The sequence below is a fragment of the Sminthopsis crassicaudata genome, chromosome X (genome assembly GCF_048593235.1).
Source record: "Sminthopsis crassicaudata isolate SCR6 chromosome X, ASM4859323v1, whole genome shotgun sequence".
Lineage (NCBI taxonomy): Eukaryota > Metazoa > Chordata > Mammalia > Dasyuromorphia > Dasyuridae > Sminthopsis > Sminthopsis crassicaudata.
In genome coordinates, this window is record NC_133623.1 from 87,650,090 (window position 1) to 87,676,277 (window position 26,188).

The 26,188-nt window shown below is 37.9% G+C and overlaps 1 protein-coding gene and 1 long non-coding RNA gene across 10 annotated transcripts in view; one reads left to right on the top strand and one right to left on the bottom strand.

Moving 5' to 3' along the window:
- Positions 1–26,188, top strand: part of LOC141548957 (uncharacterized) — a 1,406,018-nt gene that overhangs the window by 1,118,036 nt on the left and 261,794 nt on the right. The gene's annotated exons all lie outside the window — the stretch shown is intronic.
- LOC141549251 (transcriptional regulator ATRX-like) lies at positions 162–15,533 on the bottom strand. 2 transcript variants are annotated; one of them, XM_074278693.1, is made up of 8 exons: positions 15,477–15,533; positions 15,003–15,057; positions 13,128–13,171; positions 12,723–12,829; positions 10,892–11,005; positions 7,411–7,517; positions 6,302–6,366; positions 162–1,025 (listed from the first exon to the last, which is right to left on the bottom strand). In XM_074278693.1, the coding sequence occupies exons 2-8, from the start codon at positions 15,021–15,023 to the stop codon at positions 401–403; spliced, it is 1,083 nt and encodes a 360-aa protein (XP_074134794.1). In that variant the 5' UTR covers positions 15,024–15,057; positions 15,477–15,533; the 3' UTR covers positions 162–400. The 2 variants fall into 2 exon arrangements, 1 of the variants encoding a protein (XP_074134794.1); XR_012484296.1 differs by lacking the exon at positions 12,723–12,829 and having other exon boundaries at positions 15,477–15,529.

Below are 26,188 nucleotides of genomic sequence, written 5' to 3' on the forward strand. Positions count from 1 at the left end.
AATCCCAGGGACGTTCCCCCTGCCTACCTTACCCGAGATTGTCCAAAGGTATGCACAACCTTCAGAGATTCTCAGATTTCCCTGCTCTGCCCACTTATCCCAGAAGAGCCACTAAAACTGGGTGGGTCAGAAGTCCACCAACTCCATGAAAAAGAGAGGCATTTCAAAGGAGAAAACACAAGCCTTTATTTGATCACGTCTCAGGAGCCCTGGGCATCTCCCCTGACCAGGGCAGACTGGCAGTAACAGGAGGCGGCTTACAGAAAACAAACCGAGGGTTACCTACCCAAACATAACAAATCTGACTGGACAGAGCGGGTGCCCTCACAGTGTAGCTATGAACAAGGAACTATCTCTTACCCAATCCTAACAAAGAAATCTTAAGAATTTTAGTATTTTTCTAAACATTCTCCTTTTCTCTTTCTTCATTACTTTTGTCCATCTCTCTAACCAATTTAATCACTTCATTATTCAGGAAATCTTCCAAGGCCTTCAGGGCATTACATATCTCCATTTTCATATATCTCGTAATTTCATAGTAACAGTACTTCTCACTTGAGCTAAGTTCTGATGTTTGTTTTGAATATTTCAGAAAACTAAGGCCAGTTTCTCTCACGTTCTCAAACAATGCTTTAGCCTTCCCAATCAAGGCTTCTGGAATCTGTAATGTGAGAAAAGGGTGTGGTGCAATAGCAGGGGAAGGATTATTTACCTGATGTGTGTCTTCAGCACAACTTCCATGTTTTAATTTCTCTGACTGGTCACATGTGTTATCACTCTTTTCACTTACTAACTTTTTCTTTTTACACTGCTGATCTAAGTTTGATAAATTGTCAAATACACAGTTACATATGGCAGTCAAATCCAATAAAGGCTCCGGCTGACAAATGTAACAATTCCACTTAATGTTTTCATCTATTGCTTTTGACAGCTCCTCTTCCCCTAGATTGCGCCGAATGCATTTTGTACAAAAAGCATTATGGCAGAAACCACAAATAATTAAATCTCCACCTTCTGCACACCATCTGAAATGTAAAAAACAAATAAAAAAAATTTAAGCATCATTCTTAGTCAACTATTTAAAGACTTTAGAAAATTACTAATTACAGAAAAATTTACATACCTTAATATAACTAAATATACCTCAACATATATTCTTTTAAATTATTCATATAATTATAAAAGTAAAAGCAGGAATTTATCCAACCTCTCTTAATGAAACATCTTTACAACCTTAAAATACGGCCCCAAATTAATTGTGGAATGGAAAGAAGCAACAAATGGAAAGGATAAAACCAAATTGATGTAGCCATTCCTGGGCCTCCCACACATGACCTTGAAAGGGTACAGAATCAGCAGCAGCTGACATTTGCAGGGCTCTCAGGAAGGACTGAGAAACTCCTCAGAAAGTGGATCCTTAGATGGCACTGGGTCCAGGACTCTGTTGCATTGGCCAAATGGAGATCCACATTACCATGCTAAGGCAACAAGAAAGACTAGCACCCAAGGGGGTCGTTCGCAGATCCAGTTCAGCAAAGAGAGCTTATGGTCACTCACAGATTTTTAAAAGTTCAGACCAGAAAACCAGTGATTACAGCTCTCCTTAGATCATAACACCTTAGAAAAGCAGAAAACCTACAGATGCCCAGAAACAGCTCTGAACCCACAGAACAAAAACATGAAGCTTGGGGCAATGCTCTCTTCATTCAGGACCCAATTTTATTACAAAGGTACAACTGAAGATAGGCTGGGAAGACCAATCAGTAAACAACAAAAAGGAACATGACCATAAGAAATTACTCTGGTGACAAGATCAAAACAGAAAATCAGAAAATATCAACACAGTCAAAACTTCCACTTTCAAGGTCATAAAAACATGGGAATTAGTCTCACATTCCACAAAGAATCCCTGAAAAATAATTGAAAAAAAGATCCCAACAGGAAAGCAAAGAGGTAGAAGAAAAATTGGGGGAAAAAATTAAAGTGATGCAAGAAAATCATGAAAAAAGTTAACATCTTGATAGCAAAAATGCATTTATGAAAAAAAAAAGATTTTAGAAAGAAAAACTGGGAATTTCACTAAAAAGAACTCTTTTAAAAAAAGAAACGTACACTGAAGAACACAATGCATTGAAAATTGCAATGGGGCAAGTGGAACTTAATGAAAACAATGTGATATTTCTCAATAGAAAATGAAAGTGAGTTTAATTATGAAGCAGATATTTTGCAAGCACCTTTGTGGCACAGAATATGGAGCCTTAGCTTTAGTCCAGTAAATTCAAAGTAGCTATGCATCCCTAAACAAGCACTTGACCTGGCTAGTTTTGACATACTTCACAGGTTGTTGTAAGCTCAGGAAGAAGCTCATCTGACTCTTATCAGAATAATTCCAATAAGAGTATTCTGTTTATAGAATAATTGTGAGGATGAAACTCTTTTATCCATTCCTCAAACCCTGTGCATCTTTAAACAACCTTTAGAGATGCTGATTATCATATCTTTAGACAGGTCCTGGCCCTGGTCTGCCAGGGGTATTCCATCTAGTTCCTTGATTCCCCCCACTTTTAACTTCCCTCACACTTCCTCTCCTCCTTGATCTTCACCCCTTTGAGTTCCTGCCTTTATCCCTGAGATATCCCCAAGGTTGTATTTCCCTTATAAAAGATCTGCTTAGGATAAAGATCTTTTGCCAAGTTGGTCCTGACTAAGCCCACCAGGAGGTTCTTCTTTCTCCCTACTCATAGTGTCTTCTCTCTCTAGTGGTGCTGTTGTCCTTACTCTAACTCTGGTGATTCTACTGAACTCCTCTGTGAATCTAACCTACCCATCAATGGCACCCTTAGACCTCCTGATAAATCCCTTTCATGGATTCTGCCAAGTTCCTTTGCTTTCCAAGTAGATGCTCTCCCAACTCTATTCCTTATGGGCCACTTAAGGGGCCTATTTTATCTCTGCTTTGTCATCTCTTCTCCTAATTATAACTTTATTTTGATAGAGAACAGCCATTGGGAATTTGTCTCATGTTATTCTGAACCTGTTTTTGCCACCACAATCTCATCAGTGATATTTTGACATTGGGCAAGTCATTTAATGTCTATTTGCTTTGGTTTCCTCAAATGTAATATAGCACCTATGTTTCAGGACTGTTGTGACTTAGCATCCAGTCCTTATAAACATATCAGGTATCATTATCATCATTAACATCATTATCATATTATTATTATTAGTCTAAATGTTTCTTTTCCAGCTCAGTGATGCTAGTGTCCAATTTTTAAAAGATATTTGCAAATACTAAATGTTGAATAAATACGTTTTCAATTTAAAAATTGTCAAATACACTCTCATTGAAGCTAAAAGGACAAAATGTGTCTTGTAGGAAGAGAACCAAAAGCACTTAATGAATATAGGGAAGACTTTGTGTTATTATTAATAAAGCAAAAGACACATATATAACAGGCTTTGCCTTAAAGGAATATAGATTCTCTAGGGAGGAGACAAAACACACAAACACACGAATTTAAATACAAAATACATGTGAACTAATATTGAAGGAGAAACTAGAATTTAGATACCGTAAAATATATTGCCCTCTACCAAGAAACACCTAAGTTTTGAGTGCAAAGTTTGATTTCAAAGACTGGTTTGAGGCAAATGATGGAGGAAATTCACAAGTTGCTGAATGAAAAACAAGAACTTAACAGATATATCAGCAGGATAGTTTGTCCAAATCTAAGAAAATACCATTCAATCCCATCAAAAGTAAAATAAATAAAATATCCAATATTTTGTTGCTGGGCTGGGCCCTCCTCCTGGGTTGCTATGGAAACAAGGCCTGTTGTACCCAAGTGGCAAGGGGGAGTCTCTATTTTGATCAGCAAAGATGTCAAGATTTGGCTGGTGCCTTGTTCTTGGGGTGAGGGCGATACATTGCGGTCTCCTTTTGAAGAAGGTGATGGCTCACCTGCCTAAGAGTCTGTTATTTATTGAGAGGGTGGGTACTCACAGGTGAATTGCTTTAAATTTGGAACTCTGCTCGGGCCCCTTGCTATGAGGTCTGTTTACTATTACTACTACTACCAAGACTAGGAACTACTATTACTGCTACTATTACTACCTACCACTACTATCATCTGTTACTACTACTATTACTACCTACCACTATCATCTGTTACTACTACTATTACTACCTACCACTACTATCATCTGTTACTACCACTAATTACTACTACTACTACTGCATTTGACACTTGTGTTCCTCTCACCCCAGTGAGACACAACTACTTCAGCAAAACGTTGATGGAAGATAGGGATTTTGAGAAGCAAAATAACAAAGATTTCAGAGCAATGCAAAGGTAAAGGGACAGGAAATTTAAGGTGAACTGTAAACTTTAATTAAAATAAAATTTAATTAATTCATGTTCTTATTGCTTAATTCCACATCCACAGGGTAGGTCATTGCAGCCAAGTTTGTTCTTTGAAAGGGCATCAATACCAAAAGCCCCCCCCCCCATCCTTGCACTCAGTGCCATCAATTGAAAACTAGACAAGTTAGTTGTAACTAACATCTGCACCATCCTCCAAAATCAGCCACCAGCAAGATTCTGTTACCACAGAAACCATCAATAAGACCCTACCCCACCCCACCCACTCATAGGGCAGTCTAATGAGCTAAATGAACTCCACACCCGAGGAAGGCCATCAGGGAAACCAGACCCTCACCACTCCTGTCCCCATCTCACACCCTAAGTCCTGAAAGCCAGCAGCAAGCAGCACCAAAATTGAAGACAACAGAAGACCAGAGCAAAATTATCACATAAAAAAAAAAAATCCGAGTCAAAAAAAAAACCATAAAGGAAACGTGAGGAAAAAGAAAAATAAAAAAAAGTAGGGGAAAAAAGTTACTTTCTAAAGATAAAAGTTATTGTAGTAACAGGGAAGATTGAGGTGTATTTATAAAAGGACAACAGTATCAAAGTGGCTATATTTGGAGGCTGAAAAAAATGTGATTTGTTCTCAGATCCCTGAAAAAAATCTTGGAAGAGCATAAAGCGTATTTTAAAAAGTATAAACTAGAAGAGAACAAGTCTAAAGGGTTAAATTGAGAGGAATTAAGGAAGTAAGTACTTAGTTATTGAAAAGAAAGGAAGCCAAGAAGGTCAGAGTGAAAAAAAATGCCACCCCTTGACTTCAGTACATCCCCAAAGGGGAGACAGAAAACAAACTGGGATCACCAGACTGTCAGCCTTCCTGAATCTGTTTCCTGGTCCCTTGGATATGATGCAGCCCTTGCACACCGTGTACTAGAGGCCCCAGTAGTTAGAGACCCCAGTACTTTTCAAGAAATCTCAGGCCAAATTCTGAGTAGATGCTCACCATTTAGGGAAATGCTGAACAAAGTGGTGTATGAAAGTAACGCAATATTGTTGTGATATAAAAAAAATGATGAAGCTGATTTTAGAAAGACCTGTCAAGATTTACAAGAAGTGATGCTGAACCAGGAATGCATAAACATGCAATGGAACTAGGAAAGACTTGGTTCTTTTCTGTGGCTCAGGGATCCAAAGTCTTCCCAATAGATTTTAAACAGTAAATGCCAACTGCACCCAGAAAAAGAACTATGGAGATAGAATGTAAATCAGCACATGCTATGATCACATCTTTTTTCAGTTTTTTTTCTCTCCCGTGGTTTTTATTCTGATTCTTCTCTCCCAACAGGAGTCATAAAACAATGTGTATTAAAAATAAATTTATTTTTTAAAATTTCAGAGACCACTGACATGACTCGATAACAAATAATATGATTGTGGAAGTTATGTTAGAAATTCAATATGAACTAGACTTTGTTAGTATTTTTTTGTGTTATGGACAGCTTTGTGGTATAATGATGCCTTTAGTCTGAATTTTTTTTTAACTCCTTAAAGAGATTTAATTTTAAATGTCAATTACATTAAATGCATACATTTTTTCAATGTTTAAGTTCAGAGATACCCTGGAATTTACTCAAAGGAACCTGGTTAACAATGCCTGGCAAAATCCCGAGCAGCTCATGAAGACCTGAATCCAAATGAAAAATGAAACCTTAATAAGTTGAATGCCTCTTTCTCTTCAATGAGAAAACATCGGTAGTTATAAATTTAAAATTAGTATCCATCTCATTTTGAATATATGCTATAATCTCTGACATTTGACAACACAATGAGGACTCAATGAGAGAATAAATAAAATAAATTATAAATAAATAAATCCATTTAATAGATCCCCAAAAGAGGAATGTTTTCTATTTTGGGAGATATATTCCTACCTGCAGTGCTTATCAGGTCTAGTAGAATCATGGCTTATGTCATCACTTACATGCATGTAGCAGCTCTAAAAAAGGAATTAACATTCAATTCTAAATGTTTTAAATCTGTTAAAATATTAACGTTCACACAGCACAAATTTTAAAATGCTTAAATCCACTAAGCATACACTACATTGAAACACAAAACTGGGGTGATAACTTTAGTCACAGTGAAAAAATGAAATATTTTGCAAAAGTAAAGAACTGCCAACAAAGTAATGACATATCATGGGGAACAGAGGAACAAAATGTCTATGAAGAATTCACTTTGTTAACTGATAAGCTGATTTAAAGAAAATTCAAAACATGTTCAAAGGAAAAAATTGCGCAAATGGATAAATGGAAAATAAGCAGCATCCAAGGAACAATCAAAAACACAACTTTTGATGCACTCAAACACACTCTATATGGTGATAGAGTCTGAAAGACTTCAGATGAAGTCCTTTCTCAAATAACATGCATTCTCAGTTAATAAATAAAACATAATACGGTAAGACAGCTTCACAGGGTTATTGTGCACCAAACAAGTTTACATGTGTACTGCCCTTTATAAATCTTAAAGTGGTAAGGAAAAGAAGCTGTTATTAAAACTACTTTTATTATTTCAACAAATATTGATCCCCAAAGAGGTAATTTGAAATGTTTTCCTCTCACCAGAAGTAGGAACTATTGAAAGCAAAATTTACATATACTATCAAACATGAATAGGACTGAGTTTGTTTTTTTTAATTAACAATGTTCTTAATAATCAAAAAGGGTAAAAATTACCTCACTATGATAGGATCAAGATATTTTGTAGCCCATTATGACTGATCTGAACAGGTCGAGCACAGAGAGTCTTTATGTTTGTCCCCATGTATATTAAAAACTGAAGTTTGTTTAAAACTGTAAGTTCAGCACTTATTACATCTCACTTCTAAAGAGAGAATCTTCACTTTTAAAATGAATCATTACAGGATTCCTATAAATAAAAAAGATGTCTTACTTGAACAGGAGAATTTGTCCTTTATTCCCAAACAAAAGGAAAAATAGTTTACAGATAATCATCATCCACTGCATAACTTACATACCTCACAAATAAGAACATTCAATGCAGGATGTCTATACACCGAATCCTCATAAAGGTTCACTTCTTGTGCACAAGCAGTACAGCACACAATGTGATGAAGTCTTTCCCCTAAACAAATAAATTATAAACATAGTCTGTTCACAAATACAATTTAAAATTCCATAAAACCCTGGAAACTGCATTTTTATAACTCAGTATCTTTTTGGCCATATCCTATTTGCTTAATCAATAGGAATTTACAAAGATATATATATTCCCATCATTTTACTGTTGCATACTTACTCAAAATTGTGGATAAGTTTCATAATTTTCAGAAACTGACAAATTTTGTCATTGGGAGACATCTCATCATACATTTCTGCCTCAGTTTCCTCACCTTTAAAGTGGGCTAGAAAAGGAAACAGTAAACCTCTCCAGAATTCTTGTCAAAAAAGCCCTGAATGTGGTCACGAACAGACACAACTAACCTGACAAAACCTTAACAGAAAGAAGAAAGACATTCTGGGAAAAATAATCATAATGAAGGATTTCTAATCACAAACTATCCCGAAATAATTCATCATGACTAAAATTTGACTACATTTCTTCATAATAATGAGCTGTAACTTTTGAGAAAGTTTGTGTACAAACAAAACTAATGCAAACAAGATTAGAAGGGAAGTAACAAATTGGGAAAACATTTTTACAGTTAAAGTTCTGATAAAGGCCTCATCTCCAAAATATATAGAGAATTGACTCTAATTTATAAGAAATCAAGCCATTCTCCAATTGATAAATGGTCAAAGGATATGAACAGACAATTCTCAGACTACGAAATGGAAACTATTTCTAGCCAGATGAAAAGATGTTCCAAGTCATTATTAATCAGAGAAATGCAAATTAAGACAACTCTGAGATACCACTACACACCTGTCAGATTGGCTAAGATGACAGTGTTGAGGGCGGTAGCCCCTTGATATTCTTTGTTTTATCTCCAACTCCATTTGGGACTTGGACTTTGATGTGGTCAAACTAGTTTGGGCTATCTGAGCTGGTTGGAGTTTTACAGCCCCCATTCTAATCTGCTCAAACAGACCAAATGTCACCGCAGGGGAAGAGACTTCTGTCTCTACTCAAAAGATAACAAGAGAATCCTTATCTTATTTACATCACTCTCAGGAACCTCCTTACATCACTGCATCTAAATGATTGTGCTCTTGTATAAAAGAGAGAACTCAAAAATCTACTCTTTGCAAAATGGGCCTTGTACCATGCAGCCATTTTGCCCACCAGCTCTCCGGTATTTCCATTCTAATCAGTAAATACTATGTTTCCATACAGCATTAAGTAGCAAATTCCTTTGCTGCCGAACCCACCCTTGGTTATTTTGGGGAAGGAAGGAGAGAGAGAAAAGGAACTGACCCATCTCTGTTTAGACCACAATTTACTCCTCATCAACAGGAACAAATAATTATGAATATTGGAGGGGATGTGGAAAAACTGGGACACTGATGCATTGTTGGTAGAGTTGTGAAATAATCCAACCATTCTGGAGAGTAATCTGGAACTATGCCCAAAAAGTTATCAAACTGTGCATACCCTTTGACCCAGCAGTGCTACTACTAGGCTTATATCCCAAAGAAATACTAAAGAAGGGAAAGGGACCTGCATGTGCCAAAATGTTTGTGGCGGCCCTTTTTGTAGTGGCTAGAAACTGGAAAATGAATGAATGTCCATCCATTGGAGAATGGTTGGGTAAATTATGGTATATGAAGGTTATGGAATATTATTGTTCTGTAAGAAGTGACCAGCAGGATGAATACAGAGAGGCTTGGAGAGACATCAACTGATGCTGAGTGAAATGAGCAGAACTAGGAGATAATTATACACTTCAACAACAATACTACTATATGAGGATGTATTCTGATGGAAGTGGATGTCTTCAACAAAGATAAGAGCTAATCCAATTCCAATTGATCAATGATGGACAGAATTATCTACACCCAGAGAAGGAACACAGGGAAATGAGTGTAAACTGTTAGCATTTTTTTTGTTTTTCTCCCCAGGTTATTTTTACATTCTGAATCCAATTCTTCCTTTGCAACAACAAAATTTGGTTCTGTATATAAATATATATCTATAGATATATAGATATATATATATTATACCTAGGATATACTACAACATATTTAATATATATGAGACTGCCTGCCATCTAGGAGAGAGGGTGGAGGGAAGGAGGGGAAAAATTCGGAACAAAAGGGAGTACAAGGGATAATGTTGTAAAAAATTACCTATGCATATGTACTGTCAAAAATGTTATAATTATAAAATTAATCATAACAATAATGAAAAAAATAACCTTGAGAAAGATAGCAAAGCAATCTGTTTACGGTGTTACATGAAACATATGGATAGAAAGGTCAACTAAGGAGCCCTTGTCAGGATGATTATTTCCTGACAGAACACTAGATTGTACTACAGCCCGTAGTTAACACCAATTTACTCATATCAAACCAGATCAAAAGTAGGCCACAAACAAGGGTTTTAGGAACATTTTAAATCTTACAGAATAAAACTGGTACTTACCTGACTTGCAAAATTTGAAGGAAGGATTTTGGGAGCAAAGGGAAAAGAATGTTGAAGTATTAAAATATTCAAATATAGATAGCAAGTTACTGCCCCTTTAGACATCATGTTGTTTTGGGTTTTTTTTTTTTTTTTGAGACAAAAGGCTTCTGTTTTTTCTTTCTTTGTATTCTTAGTGCTTAGCATAACACCTGGTAAATAATAGGTGCTTAATAAATGTTTATTAATTGACAGTTTGCTTTAGCTTTCCAATTACATAGTTTCTTAAGTCCAACAGTTTTTATCCTTCTTTGAATCTCCAAATATTTTGACACTTGATTGCTCCTTCTTTCTGATTATTTCTTCTTTTTTGCCTGTCACATTATTTTGTCATCATTCTCCTATTTCTAATCCTCTTATTACTTTTCAAGATGTTTCCCCTCCCTCTGACCATTATTTCTCCTATTTTGTTGACTGGCCATTTCCCTAAGTAAATTAATTCTCCACGTTTCTGTTCTTTTTTTTCCTCATAATGGACATCTTTGACCTGAGGCACTATTGGCAAAGACCCCATACCTGAATGTCACCATCTCCACCCTGGACACCACCCACTTGTTCTGGCCACCCACCCCAGGGAATAACATTCACCTGAACACTTTAGGTTTGCTTGCAGAAAAAATACCTCTCACCCTGGGTATTAACCTCAACATCACAGGCACAGGAACTGACACTTCATTTTTACCTCCACCACAGGAAGAATATACTTTTCCTCCATTCTTTAAGGTTAAAGAAAGAGTTCAATTTTTTTTAGTGTTCTTTCCACTTACAATATTGTAGTCTCTTTTTATTACTGCATACTTTTCAATGATTTTCAACATTCTTTATGCTATTTTACAAAATATAGTTTGAAATTAATTTTAAACTAAATTACTTACCAACATGTCTTTTGGAAGTTTTAATCCTCATTCTCCTTTTGTGCCTAACTTCAGGCTCTTGGAAATCATCTTTGTAGTCCTTCTTTTTTGGTTCTGGTTGCACAACCACATTACCTACAATTTAATAACAATCGTGATGCAATTTATGTGAAAACACTAAATCCACCCTGAATATCAGAAATAAAAACAAAGTTTTAAAAACCAGTGGATAAAATGGCAGTTTGCTCCAAGATGCTAAGGGACTTCATCACAAACTCTTACTTGAAATCTGTAAGTCTCTAAAACCAGAACTGTGATATTCAAAATGAAATTCTTTAGAAAAAACCCACGGAAGGAAGGTGGAGCATTAATATTCTGTCTTTATTCTTCTTCCCAAACTAAAGCCTCAGAGGGAAAAAGCAATCCAAAGATTTAGAATTCCCCATGTCATTTGAGAATGTTTAGCTTTATTCTCCAAGACCACAGGTTTGGAGTATTACCTTCCCTCTGGCCTAACGTCAAAGTTCTGGTAACAACAATGGAAAATCAAGTCCCTGAACTCAAGAAGCTCTCATTCTCATCAGTGAAAGCACACAAAGGAGACTGCATCTGTAAGTCAGACAGTCATTTAGCTTCTGTCTGCCTCAGTTTCCTCATTTACAAAATAGGAGTAAAACCAGACAGCTGATGTGGGACTGAAATGCAAGTTACAGTGGGCTTATTATATAAAGCTCGGGGTGTCATCTGTATATGGATGAAAATTGAAACCTTTAGTGCACAATAATCACGATGAGAAATGAAAGGTCCCCCATAGGCCAAGAAGTAGATGTGAAATATGAATAATAAAGAAGAAAAACAAACAAACAAACAAAAAAATAGAGATAGAGACCGAGAAATAGAGAGAGGCAGGAAAATAAGTCCAAGAAAAGAGGAGATACTAGAACATGAGTATCAATTGCAGCATAGAGATAAAAATAGGATTAGGACTGAGGTGGAGGGCAGAAGGATAACTATTAGATTTGGCAGATCAAGTGCTCCTGGACACTTTGGTAAGAGCATTTAGGTGTCTAGGTCTACAAGTACAGGAAAATAAGGCAAAACCTGAATGAACTAGAAAACCAAAGCCCAGGAAAAAAGAGATGAGCAAGAAGTGAGGCTCCCCTCCCTACTGAGGTAAGTTAAAAGCTTACCAATATGGCTGATGCACCCCAAAGCCAATGTCTAAATGAACAGTGGGTAGAAAATGAAGTTAAATATTGAAAGCATACACCAAGGTCAGGAGACAAACCAAGAAGTGGCAAAAAAATAATAATAATAATCAAAAGTTCTCCAGGATAAAAACTAGCAGCTTTTAACTTAAAATAAAACAAAAAATGATCTTTAGAAAACCTCCCTATATCAAAGCCATTTCAAAAATTACTCATTTGCACGGTAGTTTAAATTAAGGGCCGATATACCAAAGAGGTTATTAATGACAAATAAAGACAAATGATTTTGAGTAAGCCATGTTATTTTTAGTACCTGTTTCCTAATCTGTACTATCAGGGGTTTAGAAGAATTCGAAAATCCCTTCTGGCTATGAATCTAGTTCTTCTATGACTAAAATTTTAACAATGAAAAGTAGTTTTATACAAAGAAAAACAAATTTTCTACCCATAACCAGGAGTGTTAACTTTCTTTTTTTTTTCCCCCCCTGAGGCAATTGGGGTTAAGTGACTTGCCCAGGGTCACACAGCTAGGAAGTGTTAAGTGTCTGAGACCAGATTTGAACTTGGGTCCTCCTGAATCCAGTGCCACCTAGCTGCCCCAAGTGTTAACTTTCAAATATGTAAACAATTATGATAAAACATACCTTCTGAGAAGCTTTTTGTTTCAAGAGAATCTGAATTTTCATCTGAATGAAATGGATTGATATATTCATCCACAATCTGTCCATCATCACAATCCATATGTTCTTTCCTAAAGAAAATTTTAAATCTTTATTTATACTTAAAACAAGTGAAAGTTTTCAGAAAACTGGCTTCTTTAGTGTTAGTAAAGATGATATTAAAATAGTTTCAAACAATGTTCATTATTCCATATGTAACTCAGTACTGACTTGCATCACTTCATATCCTTGTATCTTTCACAAAGATTTTGAAGGACAAAGAGCAGAAGACAGATATAAAGCAGCAGTTAGATGGACAACGTCCTTGGTGTATTTGTACTTTTAAAATAAATCCATGTATTTTGGTTTTGGTCAGAAACACTAACTAACCTCTCAGGGCATGATGGCTTCAGTTCTTCACAACAGCCACTACCCTAAAAAGAAAAACCAAATACAAGTGTTAGCGAATCCACGGTTTTTCTTTTTCAGGTGTATACAAGTCTTTGTGATGGTTTTGAATGGCCAAGCATTTTGTAGTTGATCTTACCACTGGAGTTTATTAATGCGGAGTGGGGGAGCTAAAGAATAGAGGATGACATTATTGAAATGGTGTTTTGGGAAAATCACTAATGATTAAAAGGTCACTAGAGTGGAGTGGTTAAAAACTTAAGTCAGGATATTGCCAATTTCTAGGTGTGAAATTATAAGGAGGGCCTGTACAAGGGGGAGAGAAAGGGAGTATCTGAGAGGGGTTAAGAAGGTAAAATCAATACACTGGGTCACCAACTTGGATATGGAGGGGAAGAGACACCGAGAAGTTCAGAATGAGTCCTAGGCTATAAGCCTGAGGGACTAGAAAGATGGTGGACATCCTTGTCAGAAAAAGGGAAGACAAGAAAAATAATATCACATACTAGGCTTAAGATGTCTCTTTCCCATGGAGTTGAAAGGCAGGTGGAGGTAGAAAGTGAGTTTGTACTTTTGTCACATTATAGAGTCTATTTTCAGGAAACATGTTTTTGCTGAGTGCCTGAGCTGTTTCCATTTTTTGCTCTTATTTCATCCATTTCCCAGTCTTTTCCCTTTTTCAAGTAGAATTTGGTGTAGGGGAAGTAAATCTATTAATATAATAAGTGCGAGGACCTTAAACATCTTATTTAATATTTCCTGGATCAAAGGAGTTTGCAGATCTCTTCCTCCCCTCCCCATCCTTTTCTCTCTCTTTTCTATTGTTCTTTCTTTCCTTATGAATAAATTACCTAGTAATTTTTAATATTACTCTGTATCCTATGCTGTCATCTAAAAAGTTTCTTCTTTGTCCATGCATACATTTATTTTCAATTTAGTAATTTGGCTAATATAGTTATCATTTCTGGAATGGCTGAATTATAGCACTGAAAACAAGCATTTCTGCTGTAAACAGTCTTTTTTGAAAAAAAATTAAAGTTTTATTTTGAGCATTTTTTTTGTCTTATTTAGAACTACACTGTTTACAACAATTTATTCCTTATGATTGTCAAGGAAACCATCGTACTCACGAGTCACCATCTTTTCATTTAATTAATTATGAATGCCCTATACACTTTATTTTTTAAAAATTATTTTATTTCTAAAAGAGTAACAAAAGAGAAAAATCAAAAAGAAATATGAAACAAAATAAAACCAAAGAGAACACTGTCAAGTGTTCAACAGAACATTAGGGAAGATTAAAAATATATTCAAAAAATTACCAGTTTAAGAAAGTGTATACACACACAAGTGTATATTAGTAGAAGAAATTATATTAGTAAGTGTCCCTGTTTTCTTTGCTTCCTTGTAAATTGTTCTTTTGTTCTCTGCTGTGAGCCTTTTTTATTCTTTTCCCCTCTTTCATTTCCCCAATTACCCTCAAGCAGGGTATAATTAAGAAAGGATATATTTACACTAAAAATAATATGTTTAAAAGTGAACTTATGTCAACAAACATTTCAATACACACACAACCAGCGTGTATCAGGAAACACGAATTGTTATTACACATTGGATATTGCCTTAATGGTAACAGGCACGAGTCATACAATCTCAGTGGGTTACATGTCACAAAAGCCCCTTTTTCCCCCCTGTGGCCAAAGAATTAAGAATCAGAAACACCCAACCAGTGATTAACATCCCCTCTTCCCTACCTGGCTCGTTAATTTGGATTCATAAAACATTTTACCACAGGATCAGAAATGATAAGGATTTTTTTAATACTTAAAATTCATTTACAATAGAAGTCACACTTACCTCATCTTCGGGACTTTCCATTGAAAAAGATCACTGTGTTCTCCACAGAGTTTATCTAGAAAAAAGGTGTAAGGTCCAAATAAATTGTTCACATTACCAATAACTTCAACGGAAGAAAAGAAACATACAACAATAGAACATTTTGCAAGTCAAGTCAGTGAAATGGTTCAAGAGCCATTGATTCCAACAATATAAAAGCCAGAAAATGTCCCTGATCCTGTCTAGGAGAATCCACTATGACATTCTCAATGTCGAGAAAGAAACACTGAAATCCCTCTAAATGGTTGAGGAAAAGGAAAAACTAAACGAGGCCGAATCGAGGCGGGAAAAGAACTGAAATAACGCACTGAAAATAAAGGGAAAATTCTTCAGAGAAACATAGAAAGGACTTATGTTCACTAAGTAACTAAAGGAAATGACAATAAGAGGAAAGTAAAAGTAAAAAAACATGTCTTTAAAAGGAGAAATATTTACCTCAGGAGCTGGAGCTCAGGAGACGCCATTTCACTTCTTCCAAGATGGGACCCACCCTCCGAGCAACAGGAACCAGCGAAGATGATTGGACAACCAGTAAGCCAATCATCAAAACCGGAAACCAATTGGGCTCGTGATTCTCAAGACCACAGTGAGACTCCAGGATTGCACGTTTCCAAAGAAGCTGCATCTGGCTTCCTCTTCTCTCTCCCCGCCCCCCCTTGTCACTCATTCTTTTTTTTTTTGATTCCCTCATAATTTCCTCCCCCATGTCTCTCATTTTCTCTTCTCCTTTTTTTGTCTCACCCTCTCTCCCCATTTCCCCCTTTTCCTTTTCACCCTTTCTCTCTCTCTCTTTTTTTTCTTTTGCCATTATTATGCTACTGTATCATTTTCAAACTTTTGTCAATATCACCATTGATGAATATGGAATTGCACGTATTTAATCCATATCGCATCACTTCCTGTCCAGGGAGGAGAGAGTGGAGGAAGGAGGGAGAAAAATTTGGAGCTTGCAAAGGTGAATGTTGGAAACAATCATTGTATACATTTGGAAAATTAAAATACCATAATAAGAAAATAAATTAGATTTTTGAAATCACCATGGAACCTTTGCTCCAAATATTCAAATAATTGCTACATTTATTTCCATATCTTCCCTTTTTCATCACAAACAGCTGCCCCAGGCAGTACATTCCCACTTCCTTCATCTTTCCATCTTCTTCACAGCTGCCAAATTATCTTTTTCTAGCACATCCCCAGTCATCTTCTATCGTTCTCATCACCAGAAAGTTACATAATCCTGCTCCTACTACAGGAAGCTAGTGAAAGGTCTCCACAACTCTGATGAAGTCCCTGTTATAATTAGTCACTTCAGTCACGTGACATTGTGAACCATGTGGGGCCTTCTTGTAATTTTTCAGTTCCTTCTCCACCATATTTTACAAATGAGCCAAATGAAGTAAAACTGACTTGCCTAGAGTCGTTCAGATAGTACTAAAGTGACATTCCTGTAACTTTTACACTTCCTGTTCAATTTCCTGTCCTTGAACCTGTGCTCAGATATGAAAGAAATTGGTATTCTGTGCCTCAAAATCCCTGTTTCCCATCAGAATTTATCTGAAGCACATCTGCCTGCCTTGCTGGCATAGGAGAAAAGTGAGTGCCAAAAGCAGCAATAGTAGTAGTGCTGGTGGCAGTGGGAGGAGGAGGAGGAGAGGGGCCAGGAATGAGGAGAGCTCCCAGCAGGGAGCCAAGCAGAGTTGAAGCCTTGGGCAATTCACCTGTGAAGACGCACAGGCTCCCAAAGCTAGTCTCTTAGGCAGGGGACTATATAGCACAGCAACCCATCAACTGAGCAACAGTAGGTTTTTAACAAACTTCTTTTTCTTTTAGTTGATCAGTTGAAAGCATTCAAGTTGTCCAATATAAGCCAAATCAGGGTTCTATAATCTCAGAAAGAATGCAATGAGGTTTGGATTTGGGGTTCCCAAATGAAATGAGTGTTTCTGGTGGTCAGGGAGTTAAATAAGGTCTAGTAGCGGCCCAAGGGTAGGGAGTTCTGAGAATTCCCTTTCTGGCAGTGCAGTTTTCTCTAAAGGTATTTACAGACCCTATAACCTGGACTGATAAAAGAGGTTTATTATGGGGATTGGAAATAAGGTTAAAACCTAGTTAAGGAAATAGGTGAGGATAAGGAGAGGAGGGCACTGGAAACAGTATTTCAGAGGGCAGAGACCCTTGGGGAGCCAAGTGTAGGGCTGCCCTGTTTGGAACCTCCACAAGAGAGGGTTTTAGTCTGGCCCTTTTATAATGGGGGCTTTGGCAACAGGGTGAAGAGGGGTCATGGCTTCAGTCCCAGGTTGGCTCCTGGCTGAGTTTCAGCCAGGGCTAGAATTTGAATTGAATTCAATGAGTTTTGGGACTGAGCTGACCCCACCCAGATAACAAAGATGAAACGGTTTGTGCTTGTGATGGAGTCCCCTCACTGAGGCAGAGTAGAAGGAGGTTTTCTCCTTTAAGGACTTTCAGTTTTCTGTGCATACGCTTTGACCCAGCATTGCTGTCATTGGGCTTATATCCCAAAGAAATACTAAAGAGCGGAAAGGGACCTGTATGTGCCAAAATGTTTGTGGCAGCTCTTTTCGTTGTAGCTAGAAACTGGGAGATGAATGGATGTCCATCAATTGGAGAATGGTTGGGTAAATTATGGTATATGAAGGTTATGGAATATTATTGTTCTGTAAGAAATGACCAGCAGGAGGAATACAGAGAGGCTTGGAGAGACTTACATCAACTGCTGCTGAGTGAAATGAATAGAACCAGAAGATCTCTGTACCCTTCAATGTTGTATGAGGATGTATTCTGATGGAAGTGGATATCTTCAACATAAAGAAGATCCAACTCACTTCCAGTGGATCAATGATGGACAGAAATAACTACACCCCAAGAAGGAACACTGGGAAGTGAATGTAAATTGTTAGCACTACTGTCTGTCTACCCAGGTTACTTATACCTTCGGAAGCTAATACTTAATGTGCAACAAGAAAATGGTATTTACACACATATATTGTATCTAGGTTATATTGTAACACATGTAAAATGTATGGGATTGCCTGTCATTGGGGGGAGGGAGTGGAGGGAGGGAGGAGATAATTTGGAAAAATGAATAAAAGGGATAATATTATAAAAAAAAGGATTGTCAGTTTTGGGGTTCTCCCTTCATTCCCCCCTCAAGCAGTCAAAACTTAAATTCATTTAAAGGAAAAAGACTTGGGGCAGTGTCCCTTATTGAGGCAGAGTTGAAAGAGATTTTGTCCTTCAAGGATTTTCAGAGTTCCAAGTTCCCCTCTTAATTCCCCCTTCAAGCAGTCACCTCCAAATGCATGTGGGATAAAGGGGTGATGATCTCTCCTTAACTGCTTCGAGCTGGCAAGGGTCGGACGATTTTGGGGCGTTCATAACAGGAAGTGGGGCATGAAGTATGGGGGATGGCAGCAAGGCATCTAAGGGGTGTTTGTCCCAGTCAGTCGTCCCCAGTCAGTTGTCCCATGTTCTCCACGCTGAAAGGCAGTTGAGAATCCAAAGTTTGAAGCCTAGAGAAAACAGATCTCAGGGGCAGATTAAAAGTGGGGTGTCATCCAGGGTGGAGATGGCAATGGGAAAGGGGCTTTTTAGCAGGAAATGCATCAGGTTCCTCCTGTGGGCTGCCTGTAAGAAGACTGATGGCCCATCTAACTATCAAAGACAAGTATGAGAAAATGCTAGGAGCAAAAAAGTCTCTTTCTATAGTAAAAAGATGTTAAGTAGCCTAGAGTTTAGACCCTTTACTCTAATTTCCAGGAAAGCTAATTTCTCCTGGGATTGGTTCAGAGTGGCAGTGGACTTAGAGAGTCAGAGTAGGCAGGAGGCCTTGATGTCTAATAGATTTAACAAGCCACTGATATTTTTGTGAGGCAGGGTCTAGGGATGGGCATATCCCTGCTTGTCAGTGCTGTGGATCAAGATAAGAATGCAGTTTAAACTCTTCAAAATCTCTTAACTGTCTGTGCTGCCTTCTAAAATAATAGAGGGTTGCTTCCTCAATCTTACCAGAAAAATAAGCAAAGGTTCTGAACCTTCCCTCCTACTATCCCCACTCTTTATGAGGAAGGATGGAAGGGGTCAGAGGGAGTGCAAAGTATCAGAGCTGCCTACCCAGCTTACCAGCCCCCAAGGTGTTCTGACTGTCCTGGGATAAAAGGGTAAACAGTCACCAAATGGGAAATCAGAAAGACTGAAATCCTTAGACTGAGGCAGGGGCGGAGTCAGAGTACTGAGATCAGGAACAGGACTCTGACAGGGTGGGGTGAGCCTCCAGAGAGAGAGATGACATAATCAGGGGGAGGCACCCTGGACATGGGAAAAGACATCTAGATAGGACAGTATCTGACATTCCAATGTGGAGAAGCATTCTGATATTCTAAAACATAAGATCTTTTATCCTTATCAAGTATTCTGATAAAGAGGGAGGGGAGGTTTTGCAGAACTGAGAAGCAGAGAAACTGAGGAAGGACTGAGTCAGGATAATTAGGGAAACTGAGTCAGGACAATTAAGCAAATAAACAAGACTAAAATTAGAAAAATGCAAAAATGCAAGGACTTATGGCAAGGACCAGTTTCTCCCTGATAACCCCATAATTAGCATCAAGCAGCATTCCTCATGCAAGGAGACACACAGCCCTCCCTGTTCAGGTCCTCTGCAGTTGGGGAGCATCACAGCCAGAGATGGACAGTCTGAGGTCTGTGGTTGTTTGTGCATTAAACTCAACCTCTGCTGAGTAGCAATGCTCAAGGCAGCTCTGCTGTCCTAAGAGAGGCACCCCATGTCTGTCAGGGGCTCCAAAAGAGGAAAAAAGTGGGACTTGGAGTAGCTCCACCTGTCCCCTCTCTATGGAACAGGAGCTACTACTAGGATCCAGATTTCTGAGCAAGTTATGCAGTTAGACCAAGATAGGCAACCCCAAACTGTTAGAGTCCTGATATCAAAATGCTAAAATAGTAATTCAGGAACTGGGGTAACAAAAGTGGAGAAACAGATCAGAAAGACTGCCAGGGTCAGGACAGGTCTCTGACTTCTGGTTGTTTCTAAAAAATAATCCCAAAAACTGAGTCTGTCAGGGCAATTCCAGCAGAATAAGGGATTTCAAAGTTAAAACACAATCCAGCAAATCAAAGTCCAGTAAATTTTAAGCAAGAAGTTAAATAATTTCCAATTCAATCTGAACTAATGAAATAGGAGTCAGGGCAGAAGTGCCTAAGAAAAAATATATCAGTTTCCCAATTTCCTGAGCAGCTTCAAGCAATATCCTTCCTCCATTTTTTACACGGAAAAGAAATTATCAAATTACCATTCAACATATAAATCCCAAGAGTGAACCAAAATTCCTACACATAACAGACTGGTAAGTTTCCTAAAAATTCCTCAAACATACAGCAATAGTTAAATAGTTTTAACCAATCCCAATTTTAACAAATCTTAAACACAGTGATACAGTTAAAATTTTAACAATAATTCACCCACTTTCCCACTCTCCAATATTAGTCCAAATTACTTCAAATAGTTTCAGTCTCTCCCTCTAACTCCTCATTTCCTGCTGCAGTCAGGGAATGAGAAGAGAAAAGAAAGAAAGAAACTATCTTCACTCTCTTAACAATTTAATTTGCCTTGATTCAGAATTTTATTCCCCAGCCCTCATTCCTAAGGACTTTCTTGAAGCTGCAACCTGGCCAGGGTTAAAACCTAGGAAAAAAACCTTTAGTTGTTGGCAGTGGCATAGAATGACAATCCAGAAAGATGGGAATGTACTAAGAGCAAAAGTTCTTAGGACTTGAGATAATTAGGAGTTAGGATCAAAACATTCCCACCTAAAGTGTAAAGTTCTCTGGGAGCAGGTTTCTTGGGGAGCTTCTGGAGGCAGCCTTAGTTTCAATTTCAATAATCACCTCAAATGCAGCCAGTAGTTAAAGTCCAAATCTTTTACTTTCTCCTTCAAAGTCTTGTCTCTTTTCCTGGGCCCCGTTAGCTTTAAAAGAGGCCTATCTCTCTCCTTGGTTCCAAGAGCTCTCTCTGAATGTCTCTGAACCCAAAAGTTTGTCCTTCAGCCTCCAGCCAGAACAAAGGTGGAAGATGGAATAAATCTTAACTCTTCCTCCCAGAGAGTGGACTTGTGGGTTTCTGACTGTGAATCTCCCAAAAGTCCAAGAGTGGGCTTGCCCATGAGTGGGCTTGTGAACTCCTGCTTATATATGTTCTCTAAAGGTGTGAATTGTGAATAATGTGTGAACCCCTTTAAAGTTGTGAACTAAGTACATAAGAATTAGCACCTTGTTTCAAGTTCTGGCCCAAAACACCCACCTGTAAGGTTGGGTAGGAAAGTGAGAGTACATAGCCTGGTTACCACAGCATCACCCACAAGGAGCTAATGAAAGTTTAAACAAGTGCTCTGAGGCTCGGGAAAAAAAAAACTGAGAGCAGTTTGGAATCCCCCATTTTTGTAAACATGAGCATGAGCATGCAAAAGCATAAAAGGCAGTGATGGGGAGCACTGCTTTAATGCAGGTCAGATAGAAATTAGGGAAACCAAGTCCCATTTTAAGATGTATGGGACAAGCTTGCTTCCTGAGGGCTGGAAGCTGCAGCTCGTTTAAGAGGCAGACAAAGAGTCTGGGAGGAGAGGGGCCCCCTTGTCCAGAATGCAGGCAAAGTTCTGTTTTAGAAGTTGGTGAAAACTTTCCAGAGATTTGAGAAGATTAAGATTGAGTCCCCAATCTCCCTACAGTATAATACCCCGAGAAGGGGACAGTATAGGAGCATTTAAATGGCAGGTTGCCAAGCTATATGGGAGAGGTCCGAAACAGCCCTTGAGTTCTATGATCTCCACTCCATGGGAGAGGGGGAGGAAAGCCCATAACGAGGATGGGGGAAAAAGAGATGCCATCTTACCCGGTGTGTTCCAAATAGTGAGGGCTCCTCTAGTGACTCCACGATGGATCTTGAGTGAAGGGGAGCTTGTCTAAGCCCCCAAATCTTTCTGAGAGAGCAAGACTTAAAAGAAAGACTGCTTACTCCTGTCCAGGGAGCAGCAGCCATTTGTAGAGACATGTCTGCAAGATCACCCCAATTCAGGGATATTTCTCCTCATGGCCACAGCCTGACCATTAGGGACTCTATTGTATTTAACAGTGGAGTGGGAGAAGGGCTCAAGCACAGATTCTCTTAAGTTTCTCCGGTTATCTCCCCAGAACAGATCAAAGAGAGTGCTGGCCAGGGACCCCCGAGAGGGGTGGGGACTTCAGAACAGCCATGTGTCTCCTTGGTAGGAGGGGGTGGTGTTAAAGAGACACTTCCTCTCGGGTCTTGGATTTCCTGCCTGAGAGCAGGGCTTTCTGGAAAGAAAAAAAAAAAAAAAAGATTAGAAATGCCTTGAGGGGGTGGAGCCAAGATGCCAGAGAAGATACATGCGATTTTGTAAGCTCCCTTCTTCCCTCATTACCAATTAATTAAATCAGCCTCAAAAATAATGCTGGACTGATAGAAACCACAAGGATTAGAAGCACAATTTATCAGCCAAAGAGAATCTGGAGTCTCTACAGAAAAAGTCAGTTCCAAGGGGATGAAGAAAAAAGGCCAGCTCAGACAGTTAGGTGCTAGCACACTGCGTTGATCAGGCTGGGGAGAACTCTGGGATCAGAGAAGCCACTGAGATAGAGGAATCTGACACAGGCTGTTAGCTCTTCTCTGCTTATAAAACAGCAGTTCAGAAGAGAAATCAAGCCACTTTAAATTATAAAGCTAGATCCTAGAACCACACCAATCCAGAAGTGACCTAACAGATTTTTTAACCCTGAGTAAAAAGCTAAAGACAACCATTGATTCCTTCTACACAGAGAAAGAGCTGGTATCCAACGCCAAGGAAGTTAACAGCAGAGAGTCAGCAGATAACAGCCTAAAGGGGAACGATACCTGCCCCCCATCACATAACTCTCTCCTAGAAGAGCCTATTAAAAAGTTAAGAGAGTTTGAAGAAAAATGGGGAAAGGAAAGGGAAGCTATGATAGAGAATAACAACATTCTGAAATTTGAGTTGGAAAAATTAAAGAATTCACAGGAGATGCAGGGAAAATAAATTTGTGAATTAGAAAAGGTTAAAAAATCACAGGAAAGTAGGATTTCTGAATTGGAAAAGATAAAAAAATCTCAAGAAAGTAGGATTTCTGAATTGGAAAAAGAAAATAATTCTCTAAAAAATTAGGGAAATGGAAAAAAATTCAATAGAGCAAAATAATTCATTTAAAAACTCTATTGGGCATATACAAAAAGAACTAAAAAATGCAAATGAGGAAAATAACTCATTAAAAATCAGAATGGAACAAACAGAAATGAATGATTCATTGAGAAACCAACAATCAGTAAAACAAAACAAAACAAAATGAAAAGCTGGAGAATAACATCAAATACTTACTGGGAAAATCTATAGATCTGGAAAATAGATCTAGGACAGATAATCTGAGGATCATTGGACTTCCTGAAAACTATGACCAAAAAAAGAACCTAGATTCTATTTTACAGGAAATCATCAAAGAGAACTGTCCAGAGATAATAGAAACAGAAGGGAAAATAGGAGTTGAAAGAATTCATTGAACACCTTCTGAAAAAGACCCTGAAAAAAAAAGAACTCCACAGAATATTGTGGCTAAGCTGCAGAACTACCATACTAAGAAAAAAAGCAGCTAGAAAAAAGCAATTCAAATATCAAGGGGTAGGATATACTATAAGATATTTAATATGTATGGGAATGCCTGCTATCTAGGGGAGGGGGTGGAGGGAAGGAGGGGAAAAACTCGGAACAGAAGGGAGTACAAGGGATAATGTCATTTAAAAAAATTACCTTTGCATATGTACTGTCAAAAAATGTTATAATTATAAAAATTCATAAAAACAAAATTTAAAAAATAAATAAATAAACAAACAAACAAATAACAAAATATCAAGGGGCCACAATCAGTGTCTGTAGCACGCTGTCGTCTCCAGAAGCTGCCGATCGCTCTCTGGGAAGAGATCTGCTGGGTCTACTCAAATCTTTTGGACAGATTCTTCTTCCGGTAGTGAACCGTTGTCTCCAGGTAGTTGCTGTCAACTCTTGTCCAGAGAAGTGACTTCCCTTCCTGCAGAGAGCCGACTTCCCTTCCTGCAGAGAGCTGCGTCAAGCCAGATGTAGTTCAGAGTCTTCTCCTCTTCCTGGAGTGGTGTCCTCTTTTATCCTCCCAGAGAATGGGCGTGGGATAATGCAAGGGCTTCTGGGAAGAACCACTTCAGCCAATGAGCTTGCTCCTTCTATCAAGTCAACCTGAGTTCTCACCTTGTAATTGTCCAGACAACCTGAATTCTCACCTTGTCACTGTCCAGACAACCTGAGTTCTCACCTAGTAATCCTAACAAGTGTCACACAAGATCTGGCTGCCTCCACATTAAAAGATTGAAGGGCCTGGAACCTGATATTCCGAAAGGCAAAAGATCAAGGATTGCAACCAAGAATAAACTACCCAGCTAGGTTTAGCATTTTCTTCCATGGAAGAAGATGGTCATTTAATGAAACAGGGAATTCCATTTGTTTCTAAGAAAAAAACCAGACTTAAACAAAAAATTTGATCTACATCCACAAGAATCAAGAGAAGCAGAAAAAGTAAAAAGAACTCTTGAGAACTGTATCTCTGTTGTGGATATACAGAAAGTCCGCATGGATAATTTGATTTTACTGATATAAAAAAGGGAGAGTAGTAAAGGGAAGGGAGTAGTATCAGAAAAAGGGGAAGGAGTGATAAAAAGAGGGAAAGTACATCCCAGGAAGAGGCATAGAAAATCTACCACATCTGAGGGAATTTAGAGAGGGGAAGAAACATTGTGTGAATCTTACTCTCATCAGAATAGGCTCAAAGAGAAAATAATTGACATATTTGTTTTTCAGAGAATTCTCTATCACCTCATTAAAAGGGGGGAGAGGAAAAGGGAAAAGGAAAAGGGGAATAAGGGAAGGGTACAAGAAAGGGGAAGGGACTTAAAAGGAGGGGGGAAGGGATACTAAAAAGGGAGGGCTGTGTGTCACAAGTTGGGTCTATAAATTAAATACTGGGGAAGGGATTCAGGGGCTCAAGGGATAAAAAAAATCATGATCCAGGGATAATATGATGGCAGGAAATACAGAATTAGTAATTTTAACTGTAAATGTGAATGGGATGAACGCTCCCATCAAACGGAGGTAGATAGCAGACTGGATCAAAATTCAGAACCCTACAATATGTTGTTTACAGGAAACACACTTAAAGCAGGGAGATACATACAGAGTAAAGGTAAAAGGTTGGAGCAGAATCTATTATGCTTCAGGTAAAGCCAAAAAAGCAGGAGTAGCTATCCTTATCTAAGATCAAGCAAAAGCAGAAATTGATCTAATTAAAAGAGATAAGGAAGGAAACTATATCCTGCTAAAAGGTAGCATAGACAATGAAGCCATATCAATACTAAACATATATGCACCAAGTGGTATAGCATCTAACTTCCTAAAGGAGAAGTTAAGAGAGTTGCAAGAAGAAATAGACAGTAAAACTATAATAGTGGGAGATCTCAACCTTGCACTCTCAGATTTAGACAAATCAAACCACAAAACAAACAAGAAAGAAATTTAAAAAGTAAATAGAACATTAGAAAAACTAGGTATGATAGACCTTTGGAGAAAACTGAATGGCAATAGAAAGGAATATACTTTCTTCTCAGCAGTTCATGGATCCTATACAAAAATTGACCATATATTAGGACATAAAGATCTCAAAATTAAATGCAGGAAGGCAGAAATAGTAAATGCCTTCTTCTCAGATAACAATGCAATAAAAACTACATTCAGTAAGAAGTTAGTGGTAAATAGACCAAAGAGTAATTGGAAACTGAATAATATCATCTTAAAGAATGACTGGATGAAAGAAACAATAATTTGACCCAGGAAAATGACAATGATGAGACATCATACTAAAATCTGTGGGATGCAGCTAAAGTGATAATAAGGGGAATTTTATATCTTTAGAGACTTATTTGAACAATATAGAGAAAGAGAAGATTAATGAATTGGGCCTGCAACTTAAAAAGCTAGAAAAAGACCAAATTAAAAACCCCCAACCAAAAA

Bases quoted from the DNA above. Each gene is read 5' to 3' on its own strand.
- LOC141549251 (XM_074278693.1), bottom strand. From the start codon at position 15,023: ATGGAAAGTCCCGAAGATGAG. The intron at 12,830-13,127 runs GTTAGTTAGTGT...AATTTTCTTTAG, and splicing joins AAGCCATCATGCCCTGAGAG to GAAAGAACATATGGATTGTG. The intron at 7,518-10,891 runs GTAAGTAATTTA...TTATTTGTTTAG, and splicing joins AACTTCCAAAAGACATGTTG to GGGAAAGACTTCATCACATT.